The sequence below is a fragment of the Loxodonta africana genome, chromosome 8 (assembly GCF_030014295.1).
Source record: "Loxodonta africana isolate mLoxAfr1 chromosome 8, mLoxAfr1.hap2, whole genome shotgun sequence".
Lineage (NCBI taxonomy): Eukaryota > Metazoa > Chordata > Mammalia > Proboscidea > Elephantidae > Loxodonta > Loxodonta africana.
In genome coordinates this window covers 66,039,268-66,056,215 of record NC_087349.1, presented here as the reverse complement: position 1 = coordinate 66,056,215, position 16,948 = coordinate 66,039,268, and the positions used below count along the sequence as shown (strand labels likewise).

Sequence of the window (16,948 nt, the reverse complement as noted above, 5' to 3'; positions counted from 1 at the left end):
GGAAATCACATAGCTTAGGAACATGGTCAAAGGGCATCTACAAGGCAGAAGGCTCTGGAAAAGGTGAAAGTTCAGAAAAGGCCATGCCGCTCACTTTTCAGAACTCCTAGGACTCAAGTGCACGCTCAGGCTGCGCACCCTGTTAGCCCACCAGCTTTCCTCATGATTTGGGTTGGCTGCTTTCTAACAGGACGTGCTGGCATAAAAAAAAAAAAATTTTTTTTTTTTTTTTTATAGGATGCTAAAAAACACAGGTGCCTTGTGAGCTTCTTCAGTTAAAATTTAGTGCCAGTTACTTTTAAATAGCAGGAAAGGCATTGGTGTGGGAGAATCTGTACATTTTTTTCTTCATTCTCATATTCCTATAGTCTGAGAACTATGGATAGAGAGGAAGGACAAGAATGAGACAAGCCACTTATTAGCCAAGAGAGAATTAAACCTGTCAGGACAGGACAAAGTGGTAGATGACCAGTCAGCTCATACTTTATCTTCAGACAGTGTTCCACATCACACTATTGTTTACAGGTGATGTGGAAGTCAAGGAGCGTCTTTGACTTTCCTTTTTGGGGGCTCATGACAGTTTAACTTTTTAAAAAAATTTCATATTTTGGGGGAATTCTAGATTGAAGAGGAAGCTCAATTACTGAGTGTGACTGTAAATGTAAGTTGAAATAAATTTTTACAATACACATACATAGTGTGGAGCCCTGGTGGCACAGATGTTAAAAGCTTGGCTGCTAACCAAAAGGCTGGCAGTTCGAATCCATCAGCTGCTCCTTGGAAACCCTAACAGGCAGTTCTACTCTGCCCTATCGGGTCGCTATGAGTCAGAATCAGCTTTTGACGGCAATGGGTTTGGATACATAGTGTAGAAGTCTCTGGGTGGCACAAATGGTTAAACGCTTGACTACTAGGATGGGTTAGAATCGACTTGATGGCACACAACAACGACTAGCAAAAGGTGGTGATCCAAACCAACCCAGAGGCACCTCAAAAGATAGGCCTGGTGATCTGCTTCTGAAAGGTCACAGCCTTGAAAACCTTATGGCTCAGTTCTACTCTGCACACATGGGGTTGTCATGAGTCAGAATTGACTCAACAGCAACTAACAACAACATACACAGGGTGGTAAGCTGAACAATGGCCCTAAATATGTCTGTGTCCTAATCTCCAGAACCTATGAATGTTATATGAAGGTATGATTAAATTAAGGATTTTAATTGGGGGAGATTGTTTTCGCTTATCTGGGTGTGTCCTAAATGCAATCACAAATGTCTTTACAAGAGGGAGACAGAGGGATATTTGACAGACAAAAGAGAAGAGGTCATGTGATGAAGCAGAGTCAGAAAGAGAAATGCTATGCCTCTGGCTTTGAAGATGAAGGAAGGGGCCATAAAACAAGGAATGCAGCTGTAGAAGCTGGAAAAGGCAAGGAAATAAGTTTTTTTTTTGAAACATAAAGTCACTTGGAAACCACAGTGGCATAGTGGTTAAGAGCTACAGCTGCTTACCAAAAGGTCAGCAGTTCAAATCCACCAGGTGTTCCCTGGAAACACTATAGGGCAGTTCTACTCTGTCCTATAGGGTCGCTATGAGTTGAACTCGACAGCAACTATGAGTTGAAATAGACAGCAATGGGTTTTTTTTTGTTTGTTTGTTTGTTTAAAGCCTTTGGAAGGAGCCTGGCCTTGCTGACACCTTGCATAAGAATCATTTCAAACTTCTGGCCTCCAGAACTATAAGACAACAAATTTCTGTTGTTGCAAGCCACCAAGTTTGTGGTAATTTGTTACAGCAGCCATAGGAAACTAATATAAATGAATTAATCCTTTTATTTAAATTAAAAAATGTAATTCGCTTTCTGTTGTTAATTACCATTGAGTAGGCTCTGACTCATGCCAACCCTATGTACAACAGAGTGCAGTTCTACTCTGGCACACATGGGTTTGCCATGACTTGAAATCAAATTGATAGACACTGGTTTGATTTTTGTTGTTTGGTGTCTTCCCAAACATCCAAACCAAGGGTCTATGTATAAAACATGACAACTCTCTTTCTCTCTCCTGCCCATTAATCAGTACCAAGGCCAACTAATTTTACTTTCTGTGTATTGCTCTGGAGCCCTGGTAACACAGCGGTCAGCAGTTCAAATCCACCACCCTATAGGGTCCCTATGAGTCAGAATTGATTGAATGGTCATGGTTTTGATTGTTTTAGTTTCTGATGTATTCCTCCAGCCCTATCACATTTTAGTTTCAAGCCCTCTCTTGTGTGGATAGTCCAGTAGTCCTTCCCCAACCTCCACACTGCAGGCAGAGTGATCAATCTATATTGAAAATCTGTCCATGCTACTTCCTGGCTTAAAGTCTTTCAGTTAAGGTCCACAGCCTTCAGCATGACACCGAACACCCTCCATGACAGGGCCCATACCTGTCCATCCAGGCTTCTCTTCCATCAGCCTCACAGCTTAAATTTCCTTCCTTGCCAAACTGCTTGTCTTTCCTCAGCACTTCCTGGGCCTCCTGTCTCTTGTCTTTATTTTCTCTTCTAGAACACCTTTCCCCCTCTCCTTACTGGACTAATTCACAGCCACTTTCTTCCATTTGCTGAGGCATCAGTTCCTTAGATAGGCTTCCCCAGTCCTCCGTGTTGTCATGGTACCCTGGGTACAGGTTAGTGCCTCAACGGCAGTATTGAAGTTAACTAGTTTTATGTCTGCATTCCCACTAGCTTGCAAGCATGCTGAGGGCTGGGACTATTTCCTAAGTAATTTCGGTGTCTGCAACACATAGCACATAGTAGGTGTTCAATTAATGTTGATGAATTAAACTGCTTAGTGATAAACAGTTTTGCTGCGTTATATCCACAATCCACATTTAGAACTCATCCTGTCTCTGATTACCATTGTCTTAATAATTATACATCTTGATGTCAGGGACCAATGAATGAGATCTTGATGAAAAGGAATACCTCTGAGGTTTTACATTAAGATTTTCAACCAAAATTTTGACTTGTCATTTACTTTAGTATGGCTTGTTTGGGGGGAGTCTTTAAATCTTGATCTTGGGCCTTTCCATCTCTACTGTCCTAATATGTAGGGCTGAAATGGAGTAGTTCCTTAAATATACTTTGCACTGTATTCAGTGGTTTGGTACAGTTTACCCAGATTTGACCTAAAATTAGAGTTGCCTGCAATACTGCTTTACTACTTCATCTTCGACTGCTCAATGCCTACTGTCAAAATGGTTTCTAGATCCACTATTATGACACTGCAGAGTGGAACCCCTTCGGAGGGGAAGCAATAAAGAAAAGCTGGCTAAACATGTGACATAGTGGAGTTTTTAATCTTGTCCAGGTTCTGTGCCAACTATTGTTACTTGCCCTTCCCATCGGTCCCAAGAATAGCCCCTGGAAGGATTGCCCCTGGAACCAGCTGAAGCTAGCTGCTTCCTCGCGAAGCCACCTTTCCCCAGGAGACAGGCTTGCACCCACCAACACCCCGTGGCCCTCGCCTAAGAAGCCGCCTCTGCTGGACAGAGCAGCCGGGATCACGTGCCCCTGTCCGGTCCACCGCCCCCGGGCCCGGGCCCGCCCAGGCCGCCGGGCAGAGCCGCCCGGATCAAGCGCGCCCCGGCGGCCCGGGCCGGGCCCAGCCAATGGGCTGGCGGCGCCCGCATGACCCGCGCCGGCAGGAGGGCGTGAGGAGGCAGGCCCGGCGCGCACGCTGTCGGGCCGTACCGCCACCCCCGCTGCCGCCGGGACTGAAGTGAGCCGCACGGGTCAGGAGTGCCAGCCAGCCAGTGAGTGGGTCCCGCTGCCGCCTGCACCCGGGGCGAAGCATGGCGGCCGCCAAGGTAAGCGTCTGCTCCAGGCCGTGGGAGCGCGCCGGTTGAACCTCAAGGGGTACAAAAGACTTGGGCGCTCACGTGCAACAGCGAAAGCAAATAAAATGGGCCGCTCAATCTTGCAGCTGCGGGAGGAGGGACGTGACCTCCCCCCTGGGAAGGACATGCGGCCGGCGCGGGGGACCTAGGCCCGACCTGGCGTCAGAAACTTTGCCGGCCGGACCCTCCCACTTGGCCCAGGAGGGGAGTCGGTGCCCGACGGGTGCCTGGCGGGACTGAGCCAAGGCCGGCGCGGAGGAATGGGCACGGTCGGTGCCTGGTGCCCCCGGGGTGGGGGAGGGCTCGGTGGCTGCAGGTCCCTCGGCTATCCCTTCGCGCTCGTGCTCCTGACCCCGGTTGTTGTTGACCGAGGCTTCTCCTTCCAGGGGGCATGGCCGGGGCTGAAGCCTGATCCTATTAGGTTACAAGGGCCCCGCCCTCGGGCGGGTGGTAGGCACCTTGACTTCCGTTTTCGGAGCTGCCTGGGAGAGTTGGCTTGCGTGTGTGTGGGCGCGAAGGAACTCCAGGGACGTCCCTTTTTCTATCGTCCCTGCTCCGCATTTTATAGCACTTACCGTACCCACCTTGGAGCGTTTGAGAGAGGCTTCTCTTTGGAAATGACAGAACAGATCGTCCTGGGAGCCTGTCATTCCTGTAAAATTGTACTTAAAAGGAATTCTGTGTAATGTGAATAATTCAGGAACCCAGAGAAAACACAACTCCGATACGTTGACCTTTCCTCTTTCACCGTTTTTGAAACCTGGACACCATTTCAGTCGTCTTTTGGACTCCATTTCAACTTTTCTGGCAGAATACCATATTTAGACCCAATCACTTGAATCATTGGAACTTATTGCTTTTAATTTTAAGTTCACGAAGGCAGCCCTTTAATCAAGCCTGTACAACTTCTTAGCTCATTTTAAGCAAAGTGAACTTAAATATACCCAACATTTCAAACATTTGTCCTTAATCAAAACTCTGTGATAACCCTCAAGAGAAAAACATGGCCAACACATCATATTCGTATTTATTCAAGCAAACTAATCACATTTGCAATGGAAATTGTAAGCAGACAAATATATTTAAATGCTGTTGTATGACTTAAGTCTCTGCAGGCTGGCCAGGCTCCCAGAATCCTCAGGGTTTGTCTTGTTCCTGGACTGTGGCCTTTGCATTTTCTGTAATTTCTGAGTTCCTTCCTTAGGAGTGTGCTCTGGATGTGCGTGAATGTGTACACACAAGTGTATATGTATTGTTTCATGCGGATTCTCTTAAGCTCACTCCCCAGGATTCGTTTTTTGGAAGCTAAAAATTTAATTTTGCATTAAATTTACATACAATCAGTTCTCAAGGTTTACTATGAATTAGTTCCCCAAGGTGACTTACTCTAGTAGAGTTCTGTGGGAATAGATACACGTATTTCATTGTCATTTTTTTAATACCTGCAGGTGAACTGAACAATTTTACTTAATTTAGACATAAAGTATGTGAGGATCTGAAATTGAGTATGCATATAAATGGAGTATAAGACTAACCCATCAACTAATACGAAGCAAAAATAAGTGATGTGGAAGTAGGTTTGACTTTTTGGTTGTATTTTTATTAAACTGTCACATTATATCAAGAAGAGCAGTTGATATCTAGCCAAGTAGAGAGAGTCGGGGGAAACAAAGCATTTTATTTTTACTCTTTGGAAGCTTGCATTTTTGTTTAGTCATTTAAACTCACCTCTTTTCGCAAAGGATGTCTGATGGCGCACCTCGTCCATACACATATTTACAGTCCAACAAGACATGAAAATCAAGCCTGAGTAGATGAGAAAAACAGGATAAAGTAAAATGAAGCCAGGACTAAGGTTAATGGAAAATATGTGTATGTTTGCTAGAGGTGACTGAATTTCTAGCTGCCAAAGCAAAGAGGAAACGATCAGTAAGGTGGTTCACAAGTCAGTTACTTGGGAGAGAGGTCTACTTGTATACTGTGGAGACCACTTTCTCCACGTGTCCCATATGCTGTGGGCAAACTGCATATAAAATTGCCTCATTGAGCATGAATATATGTTTGTGGGGTCCATAAGGTGACTCCATATAATTTTCATCTTTGTAGCTCAAGGCCAGTGCAGTAAATGTAATCTTGAAAGGTCCCCAAATGAAGCTATGCTGGCCTAGCTTAGTCCCAGAATGTTTCTTATTGAATCGGGAACCACTCTTGTTGGATACTTCTGTCAGATACTAATCCGTGCTGGGCTGCCAAGTTAAAGGCTGTGCTCCTTGCCTTTATTTGGAATGTGAATATTCATTGTTGACAGTTAAACACAGCCTTAACCTTAAAAATCTCCTCACCTGGTGGTGGGTTTGACATTCCCTCTTAAAAGTTGAGGAGCTTGACTAGGAAAGAAGTTCACATCATTGGGATATATAAGAAATTGAGACAAGAATCTGGAGACTCAACTATTGGAGTAGGCTAATTGCAACACTCGATATACTTGTTGTGATGAATTGTTTGAATATTTAAGCAGACTTGATATTTTCTGGTTGATCTTAGCCATAGCTAGGAATTTCTAGACCATTTATTCTTAGTTTCCTTGGTCTTTATTTTTATTCAAGTGTAACTATTATTGAAGTTCCTTTTTCATTAAATAGTTAAAATAGGAAGGCTGAGAATCCAGTTTTTACTTTTTATTTTCATTTTGGCCATGAAGACTATTATTTAAAGGTGCAAGAGGCATTTATTTTTTCATGAAGTAACATTGATATAAGACCTTTAGTACTTTTTTAGATTAGCTCTGTATTAAAATAACTTTAAAAAAGTGTATTTTACATCGCTCTAAAAAAGTTCATTTTTAAAAAGTAGTTAGAGAGAAATCATCCTCTTTCCTTTTTGATTGTAGGGAACATTACCTTGTTGTAATTGGTTAATTAATTATACATTAAAAATGATGAAATTAAATATATGAAGTGGTTAAAAGTTAGAGGTAGCTTAGTTGAGTTCAGGCATGATAGATGTTCAGGCGTTAAATTGGACATGAACCAGTAATTTGATTGAAATTAGCCCAGAACTAAAAAAAAAATTTGTGACAAAGCTTTAATAATAATGAAAATTTGGTCTGTAAGATTAGTGCATTTTGTATTGATTTTCCATTCTCAGATGGGTCGTTGCTATTATTATTGATTTATTTAGAATTGTGTATTATGTTTTTAAAGTTCTAGGCATGAGGCTAAGGTGAGGATAAAAAAAAAATAAACCCACTGCCACCGAGTTGATTCCGACTCATAGTGACCCTGTAGGACAGAGTAGAACTGCCCCGTAGGATTTCCAAGGCCGTAAATCTTTACAGAAGCAGACTGCCACATCTTTCTCCCATGGAATGGCTGGTGGGTTCGAACCACTGACCTTTCAGTTAGCAGCCGAGTACTTTAACCACTGTGCCACCAGGGCTCCTTAAAATGAGGATAATAAAATGAATTAGGTTCCATTTGGACCTTCAGGAAAAGCAAAACCACACCATGGGCTAATTTTTCTGATGGAAATGCTCTACTGCAGGTCCTATTGGAGTACCAGGAAGGGGGTGAGGGGAGATCAGGGAGACTTCTGGGAGGTGGTCGTATTTCAGAAGGAATGGGTGGGGAAGAGGAAAGATCCATTCCAGTGACAGGGAACACACAGCAGATGGAAGGCAGGGAGGTGAGCATATGCCACATTTAGGAATGTTGTTAGGTGCTTCCGACTCATAGCGGCCTTATGTACAACAGAACAGAACACTGCCCGGTCCTGCACCATCCTCACAATCGTTACTGTGTTTGAGCCCGTTGTTGCAGCCACTGTGTCAATCTACTGGCAGTCCGTAGCATATTCAGTATCTTTGCCAACACCATCTTTCAAAGGCATCAATTTTTCTTTGGTCTTCCTTTTGCATGCATATGAGGCAATTGAAAATACCGTGGGTTGGGTGAGGCCTGCCTTAGTCCTCAAAGTGACGTCTTTGCTTTTTAGCACTTTAAAGAGGTCTTTTGCAGCAGATTTCTTGATTGCTGCGTCCATGGGCATTGATTGCGTATCCAAGTAAAATGAAATACTTGATTACTGTTTTAGTCATCTAGTGCTGCTATAACAGAAATACCACAAGTGGATGGCTTTAATGAAGAGAGATTTATTCTCTCACAGTCTAGGAGACTAGAAGTCCGAATTCAGGGTGCCAGGTGAAGAGGAAGTCTTTCTCTCTCTGTGGGCTCTTGGGGAAGGTCCCTGTCATCAGTCTTCCCTGGTAGAGGAGTTTCTCAGCGCAGGGACCCCGGGTCCAAAGGATGTGCAATTCTCCTAGCTCTTGTTTCATGGTGGTATGCTATCCCCATGTATCTCTGCTTGTTTCTCTCTTTTATATCTCAAAAGAGATTGACTAAAGACACAACCTAATCTTGTAGATTGAGTCTTGCCTCAACATGAATCTTGATAATCCCACCTCATTAGCATCATAAAGGCAGGGTTTACAACACATAGGAAAATCACCTCCGATGACAAAATGGTGGAGAGTCACACAATAATGAGAATCATGGCCTAGCCAAGTTGACGCATAATTTTGGGAGACAAAATTCAGTCCACGACAACTTCAGTACTTTCTGCCTTTATGATAATGTTGCTTATTGGTCCAGTTGTGAAGATTTTTGTTTTCATTGTGTTGAGGTGTAATCCACACTGAAGGCTTTAGTCTTTGACTTTCATTGGTAAGTGCTTTATGTCTTCTTCATTTTTAGCAAGCAAGGTTGATGTCATCTGCATATTGAAGGTTGTTAATGAGTCTTCCTCTGATCCTGATGTCACATTCTTCATATAGTCCAGCTTCTCTGATTATTTGCTCAGCGTGTGGATTGAATAAGTATGGTGAAAGGATACGACCCTAATGCACACCTTTCCTGATTTTAAACCATGCAGTATCCCCTTGTTCTGTTTGAACACACTGCCTCTTGAGCTACATACGTAGATTTAGGAATAGCAGGTAATAAAGAAAATAATATAGCAGCTAACACTTATTGACAGCTTACTAGTTCTAAAAAAAAAAAAAAAAAAAAAATTTTTTTTTTTTTTAGTTCTAAGTGCTTATTAATTCACTTAATCACTCTGACAGCCCTATGAGTTAGATACTGTTGTTGTTAGATGCTGTCGAGTTGGTTTCAACTCATTAGTGACCCTTTGTACAACAGAACAAAACACTCCCCAGTCCTGTATCAGTTAGATTGTGCAGTTAGATACTATTGTCGCTATTTTGTATATGAAGACATAGACACCTGTAGGTGATGTAACCTGTCTAAGGATAATTAGGAAGTTACGGAGCTGGGAATGAAATACAGCTAGTCTGGCTCCTGAGTCCATACTCTTATCTGGTCCACTATACTGTCTTCATAGTACTCTTCATGGTGGAGAGTAGAGCATATGCGATAGGAGTGGGAGATGACTAAGATGGAGAAGTTAGGAGGTGCTGCAATTGTAAACCAGACTTTTATTTAAGAACTTAATAGTATTTGTTCTGCTGTTATTCATAGGGTTTTCACTGGCTAATTTTTTTTCAGAAGTAGGCCGCCAGGTCCTTCTTCCTAGTCTGGCATAGTCTGGAAGCGCAACTGAAACCTCTCCACCATGGGTGACCCTGCTGGTATTTGAATGCCTGTGGCATAGCTTCCAGCATCACAGCAACATGCAGGCCCCCACAATACAACAAACTGGCAGACAGCAGAATGCTCATTAGAAGTGAGGATGGCGAGACTTCTCACATACTTTGAACATATTATCAGGACATCATGCTTGGCAAAGTAGAGGGTCAGTGAAAAAGAGGAAGACCCTCAACAAGACGGATTGACACAGTGGCTACAACCATGGGCTCAAGCATGGCAACGATTGTGGGGATGGCACAGGAGCAGGCAATGTTTTGTTCTTTTGTGCATGGGGTTGCTATGAGTTGGAACCAACTGAACGGCACCTAAAAATAGTACTACCTAACAACAACAATAGAGCTTACTGTGTACAGGCCCTTTCCCAAGTGGTTTGCAAATACTCAATCTTCATAACACCAAGAGGAAAGTACTCTATTTTTGTCGTCATTTTACAGATGAGAAAACTGAGGTCCAGGGAAGTTAAGTCAGGGTTGTACAATGTCTAAACCATAGAGTCTCTGCATTAACCAAGACATTCTCTTTTCAGAGTCTCTGCTCTGAATCCCTCTTCTGCCCTCCTGGACCTCAAAAGAGTGCCATTTGCAAAGGTGCATGTGTGAGAATTCACATGCCATGGGTTATGGGCCTGTATATTTCCTAAAGGAGCCCTAGTGGATGCTTTTGAGTGGGCCTTGGAGCCCAGGAATGTAGTAACTGGTGGCTCTATATGGGTTCTGCTTGGTGCCAAGGAGGGCATGCCTTGTTTCAGGGATACAATTCCCTTAACAAAGTATTTAACAGCAGCTGAATAAACCTTTTTTCATGGCTTGTTTAACCAGAAGCCACCAGCGACCCTGCTGAAGAAAGGAACTGGTGATCTGCTCCTGTAAAGATTATACCCGTTGTCGTCGAGTCGATTCCGACTCACAGTGACCCTATAGGAAAGTGTAGAATTGCTCCACAGGGTTTCCAAGTCTATAATCTTTAGGGAAGCAGACTACCGCATCTCTCTCCTGCAGAGTGGCTGGTGAGTTTGAACCACCAATCTTTTGGTTCGCAGCCTCACACTTAACCACTGCACCACCAAGGCTGCGAAGATTACAGCCCAGAAAACCCTATGGAGCAGTTCCACTCTCTCCTAAGGTAGGGTGGCCATAAGTTGGAATCGACTTCATGGCACACAACAACAACAACATATTTCCCACTCCTGTAGTTTTTATCTCTAGAATGCTTTCGGCTCTCAGTGTATGTTTCATTGCAGTGTTCATTTGTTAAGCTCCTTTCTTGTCTTCCCAAGCAGACCATACATCACTACAGGGTAGGAACTGTCATATACCCTTTTTAAAAAACAGCTTTATTGAGATGTACAGGTAATCCCCAGATTACCCTTTAAGTCAAATTTGTACGTAAGTCAGAACAGTTAGGTAAGGTTCATATCTAATGTCAGTTACTCAATGTTTGTTTTAGCATATAGTATATAGTGTACCTTTCTGTGCATAAAAACATTAAAAATACTTCGAGATACACTAAAAGATCTTTAATATAATAACACAATAGTAATAATAATATTTGGATGCATATTGCCAAGTAGTGCCCATTTGTTATCTTGAACCATTGTATGTACCTCTAATTTTTAACATAATAGGCTTTATGGGGGTTGGTTTCATAACTATGGGTTGAACGTAAGTTTTAAGTCTGACATTCATAACCCGGGGACTGCCTGTAATTCACATACCATACAATTCACCCACTTAAAGTGTATAATTCAGTGGCTTTTAGCATCTTCACAGAATTGTACGACCATCACCATTGCCATATTCCTTTGTAAAAAATTTAATCTAGTTTCCACTCCTTAGCTCTTGGACTGTATGTTTAAGTTCCATGTTCTTCAGGTTTCTCATCTGTAATGATAACCTCTTTAGAGGTTTGTTATTGAGGATAAAATGTGATTGAGGTTATTATGGATATTCTTCAGATTGCAGGTTTCCTCTCTTCCTTATGGTAAAAACCTATACTTTCACAACTCTGCTAGGTATTTGGAGATATCGTATAAAGCAGACTGTTTTTTTGTATTAGGAACAAAGGAAAGAAAGTCTGAGGTTTTTTTTGTGCTCCCATGATGATGGTTTTTAAAACAGCAAGTTCCCATGGTTCCATGGATATTTGGGCTTTGTCTTAGTCATCTAGTGCTGCTATAACAGAAATACCACAAGTGGATGGCTTTAACAGTTTATTTTCTCTCAATAAAGTAAGGCTAAAAGTCCAAATTCAGGACGTCAGCTCCAGGGGAAGGCTTTCTCTCTCTGTCCTCTCTAGAGGCAGGTCTTTCTTGTCAATCTTCCCCTAGACTAGGAGCTTCTCTGTGTAGGAACTCCGGGTCTAAAGGACGCACTCTGCTCCTGGTGGTGCTTCTTTCTTAGTGGTATGAGGTCACCAACTCTCTGCTTGCTTCCCTTTTTATCTTCTGAGAGATAAAAGGTGGTGCAGGCCACACCCCAGGGAAACTCCCTTTACATTTGATCAGGGATGTGACCTGGGTAAGGGTGGTGTTGCAATCCGACCCTAATCCTTTTTTTTTTTTTTTAATTTTTATTAAGCTTCAAGTGAACATTTACCATTCCAATCAGTCTGTCACATGTAGGTTTACATATATCTTACTCCCTTCTCCCACTTGCTCTTCCCCTATTGAGTCAGTCCTTACAGTCTCTCGTTTCGTGCCAATTTCACCATTTTCCCTCTCTCTCTATCCTCCCATCCCCCCTCCAGTCAAGAGTTGCCAACACACTCTCCCGTGTCCACCTGATTTAATTAGCTCACTCTTCATCAGTATCTCTCTCCCCCCCACTGACCAGTCCTTTTCATGCCTGATGATTTGTCTTCGGGGATGGTTCCTGTCCTGTGCCATCAGAAGTTCTGGGGAGCATTATCTCTGGGATTCCTCTAGTTGCAATCATACCATTAGGTGTGGTCTTTTAATGAGAATTTGGGGTCTGCATCCCTTTGGTCTCCTGCTCCCTCAGGAGTTGTCTGTTGTGTTCCCTGACAGGGCAGACATCGATTGTGGCCGGGCACCAACTAGTTCTTCTGGTCTCAGGATAATGTAGCCTAATCCTTTTTAAAATAAAATTACAATCACAAAATGGAGGACAACCCCACAGTGCTGGAAATCATGGCTCAGCCAAATTGATACACACGTTTTGGGGGGGACATAATTCAATCCATGACAGGCTTTAAACCAAAAAAAGCCAAACCTGTTGCCCTCCAGTTGATTCCGACTCATAGCGACCCTGTAGGACAGAGTAGAACTGCCCCATAGCTTTTCACCAGGTGAAGAAATGGAGTCCCAGAAAATTTGTAATTGGTCCATGTTCCTTTGAAACACTCTTGCTTTTCACAGTATTCACAACGCATTGTAATCAGCTGGACAGCTCTAAGAATTACTGATGCCTGGTCCCGCTCCCCCGCCAAAAAAAAAAAAAGAACAAAAACCCAAACTCGTTGCTATCGAGTAAATTCCAACTCATATTGACCCTATAGGACAGAGTAGGACTGCCCCATAGGGCTTCCAAGGAGCGGTTGGTGGATTTGAACTGCTGGCCTTTTGGTTTGCAGCTGAACACTTAACCACTGGGCCACCAGGCCTCCAGAGAATCTGATATAGTTGGTCTTATGTGTGGCCTGAGCCTCAGGGTTTTTAAAGCTTCTCAGGAGAATCAAATGTGCCTGTAAGACTGATAACCGCTGGTCTAGGCTGTGTTAGTGAACTTTGCCTCTGGTGGTTCCTTCTTGGGATAAGGAATGAATGCAGTGAGAGAAATGAAAATCCCTGGTATGTTAATTCAAAGGAAGACTATGTTGGGGCCCCTCCAAGTTTTCTTCTTTCTTGACAATTTCTTTTCAGTTCTCCTGCTCTGGGTTACCTTGGTGTTTAGACGTAAAGTTTATGTCCTTGTTAGTTGGATGTGGTTGAGTTGGTTAGGACTCATAGGTTCCTCTTGTATTACGGAAGTTACCCGGTACTATGCCAGCCTCACAATAGTAGGTATGTTTGAGTCCATTGTTGTGGCTACTGTGTCAATCCCTCTTTTTCGCTGATTTTACCAAGCATGATGCCCTTCTTCAGGGATTGATCCTTCCTGATAACATGTCCAAAGTAAGCGTGATGAGGTCTTGTCATCCTGGCTTCAAGGAAGCATTCTGGCTGTAACTCTTCCAAGAGAGATTTTTTCTTTCTTCTGGCAGTCCATGGTGTATTCAATATTCTTCACCAGCACCAAAATTCAAATGTATAAATTCTTCTTCTGTCTTCTTATTCATTGTCCAGCTTTCGCATGCATATGAGGCAACTGAAAATACCATGGCCTGGGTCAGGGGCAGCTAAGTCCTCAAAGTGACATCTTTGCTTTTTAAGATTTTAAGGAGGACTTTTGCAGCAGATTTGCCTAATACAATATGTTCTTTGATTTCTTGACTGCTGCTTCCGTGGGCAGAAGAATAAACCTGGTCTTGCAGCTTTTATCTTAACTGGTTTAACACCCATGTTTTGTCAGTGTTACCCAGCGAAGGGAGGTCACATGGCTGATTAATGTAACTCAGCAAATAGAGGACTTCTCAGAGGGTGGGAGGCTGAAAGGTAATGTGTAATGTAAGAAAATCAGGGAGCAGCTCTTTTTAGACATGGAGTTCTTTAATAAGGTTGCAGGAGGAGGTGCGACTTCTTCCCAGTGCGTCTACCTCTTTGACCCTTTGCCCTATGACTGCCCCCTGCTTTAGTTAAATTATTAAATGGGGCCACTTGTTCTATTCTCCACTATTTATGAGGATTAGCAAGACCCTCAATGACATGTATTGACACAGTGGCAGCAACAGTGGACTCAAACATAGCAATGAGTGTGAGGATGACGCAGGACCTGGCAGCGTTTCCCTCTGTTGTACGTAGGGTGCTGTTTGTCAGAACCAACTCAAAGGCACCTAACAACAACAGGCCTGCTGAGCATTGTCAGTTCCTACTGTCCCTGCTTGGTATTTGCTGCCTCATAAGCACCTATATTTCCTGCTGTGTTTCCTTGGATACTTTGGGGTGAGCTATGGAGCCCAGGAATGTAGGAACCTGTGGCTCTATAGGAAACCCTGGTGGCATAGTGGTTAAGTGCTATGGCTGCTAACCAAAGGGTCGGCAGTTCAGATGCGCCAGGCACTCCTTGGAAGCTCTATGGGGCAGTTCTACTCTGCCCTATAGGGTCGCTATGAGTCGGAATCGACTCGCTGGCACTGGGTTTGGTATTTATTTTGGTGGCTCTATATGGCTTCTGCTTGGTGATAAGGAGGCTGTACCCTTTTCTCAGGGATATAATTCCCTTAACAAAGTATTGAACAGCAGCTAAACAAATCTCTTTCATAGTTGTTTAACCAGAACTTTTTTTGGATCAAATAAAATATTTAATCATAACAGCATTTGAAGTCTTAAAATATGACTTGAAATAATCATTATTACATTGACAGTGCATCATGATGAGCTCAAGCAGCAGAGTTAAAATAAATCTCATTTAACTCTTTTGAGAGAAAACAAGTAAGGGTTGAATAGGGCATTTCTCTCCTAAACTAAATTTTAAAAATATTGTTTTTGTTAGATGTCATAGACTAGAACTGCCCCATAGGACCTTCTTGTCTATAATCTTTATAGAGGAGCCCTGGTGGTGCAGTGGTCAAGCACTCAGATGCTAAACACAAGGTTGGCGGTTCTAATCCAGAGAGACCAGCAGCCTGTGCCGTAAAGATTTGGGAACCCTGTGGAACAGTTCCACTCTGTTGCATAGGGTTGCCGTGGGTCGGAATCTGTTTGGTTTGGGTTTTGGAGTCTATTATTTTTTTATTTATCATGTTGTCATTTGTTGAGAATATGTACATATGCCAATTCGACAGTTTCTACATGTGCAGTTCATTGACATTAGTTATATTCTTTGAGTTTTATAACCATTTTCATCTTTTTGAGTTTTTCTTTCTCCATTAACACAAACTCACTGCCTTCTGAAGTTTCTCTCTGATCTTTTGAGTTGCTGTTCTCAGTTTGATCCCATATAGATAGTTCTTAAAAAAGCGTAATGCTCAAGGCAGACATTTTTTACTAGTTAAACTGTTGTTTGGTTTTAAGAAAACTTCAGATGATATTTTTTGGTTTAAAGTTTACAGATTATCTAAGGTCAATAGATTTTAGAGGGTCAGCCAACCTCCATGACTCGAGAAAGCCTGGAATCTGTAAGAATTTGAAATGCTGTGCTGCATTTTCCCTCTTTTGATCAGAATTCTTCTATAGTACCTTTGATCAAAATGTTAAGGGATAGTAACAGTTCTAAACTCATGACCAAGGAGGCAGTTGTCCATGGAGGCAATTAGCCACAAATTTCATTTCCTCTTCTTACTCCTGACTCTCCTTCTTCCTCTGTTGCTCCAGGTGAATGGAGACCAATCTTTGCCTTTTCAGGTAATTTAATCTGCATAACAATCCTGTGACATGCAAGTGTTGTTATCTCCATATTACAGATGGGAAAACTCATCTGTCCTGAGTGGTTAAGTAATTTGAGGCACTGAGAGATTAAATAACTTGTCCTAAGTCACACAGCTGAAGAGTGGCAGAGCTGGAATTTGAACACAGGCAGCCTGTCTCCAGAGCCCATGCACATAACCATTGTACTGCCCTGTCTCTTTAATTTACCTCCCTGTACAGTGTGGCTTCATGTTGTCTACAGAATAAAAATTTAAACTCTTTAGCCAGTAAAACCTCCTTGGTCTGGCTGTTGTCTTTTCCAGTATTACCTCACACTCATTCCTTACTCACATCCTACTCAGTGGTTTATGAAGGGGACATATCCAACCTCTGTTCAAATTCCTTGCCATAAAGCTATGGCAACAGTGTAACAAAAATAAAAGGGAGCTGATTTACCTATTAAGGAGCCCCAGTGGCATGATGGTTACGTGTTCAGATGCTAACTGAAAGGTTGGAGGTTCAAACCTAGCTGGGACTCTGCAGAAGAAAAGACCTGATGATCTGTTTCAGATGTAATGCTAAAGATTAAAAAAAAAAGCATGGGAAACCCTATGGGGCAGTTCTACTCTGTCGTATAGGGTTGCTATGAATTGAAATTGACTCAACAGCACATAGCATCAACAACAAAAATTTGTTTATTACACCATCTGTCTGTCATGTTACAGTGATGCTGGAAGCTATGCCACTGGTATTATAAATACCAGCGGGGTCACCCATAGTGGATAGGTTTCAGCAGACCTTCCAGGTTAAGACAGACTAGGAAGAAAAGCCTGGCAATCTACTTCCAAAACTTAGTGAAAACTCTATGGATCACAACAGAATATTGTCCGATATACTGCTCGAAGATGAGCCCCCTAGGTTGGAAGGCACTCAAA

General features: G+C 42.7%; 1 protein-coding gene across 1 annotated transcript in view; it reads left to right on the top strand.

Moving 5' to 3' along the window:
• The first annotated feature begins 3,714 nt into the window (after positions 1 to 3,714).
• SLC25A13 (solute carrier family 25 member 13) overlaps positions 3,715 to 16,948 on the top strand; it is a 240,578-nt gene continuing 227,344 nt past the window's right edge. Inside the window, exon 1 of the mRNA XM_010587255.2 lies at positions 3,715 to 3,854. Coding sequence (XP_010585557.1) covers positions 3,840 to 3,854 — 15 coding nt within the window. The 5' untranslated portion in view covers positions 3,715 to 3,839. The remainder of the gene's footprint in view (positions 3,855 to 16,948) is intronic.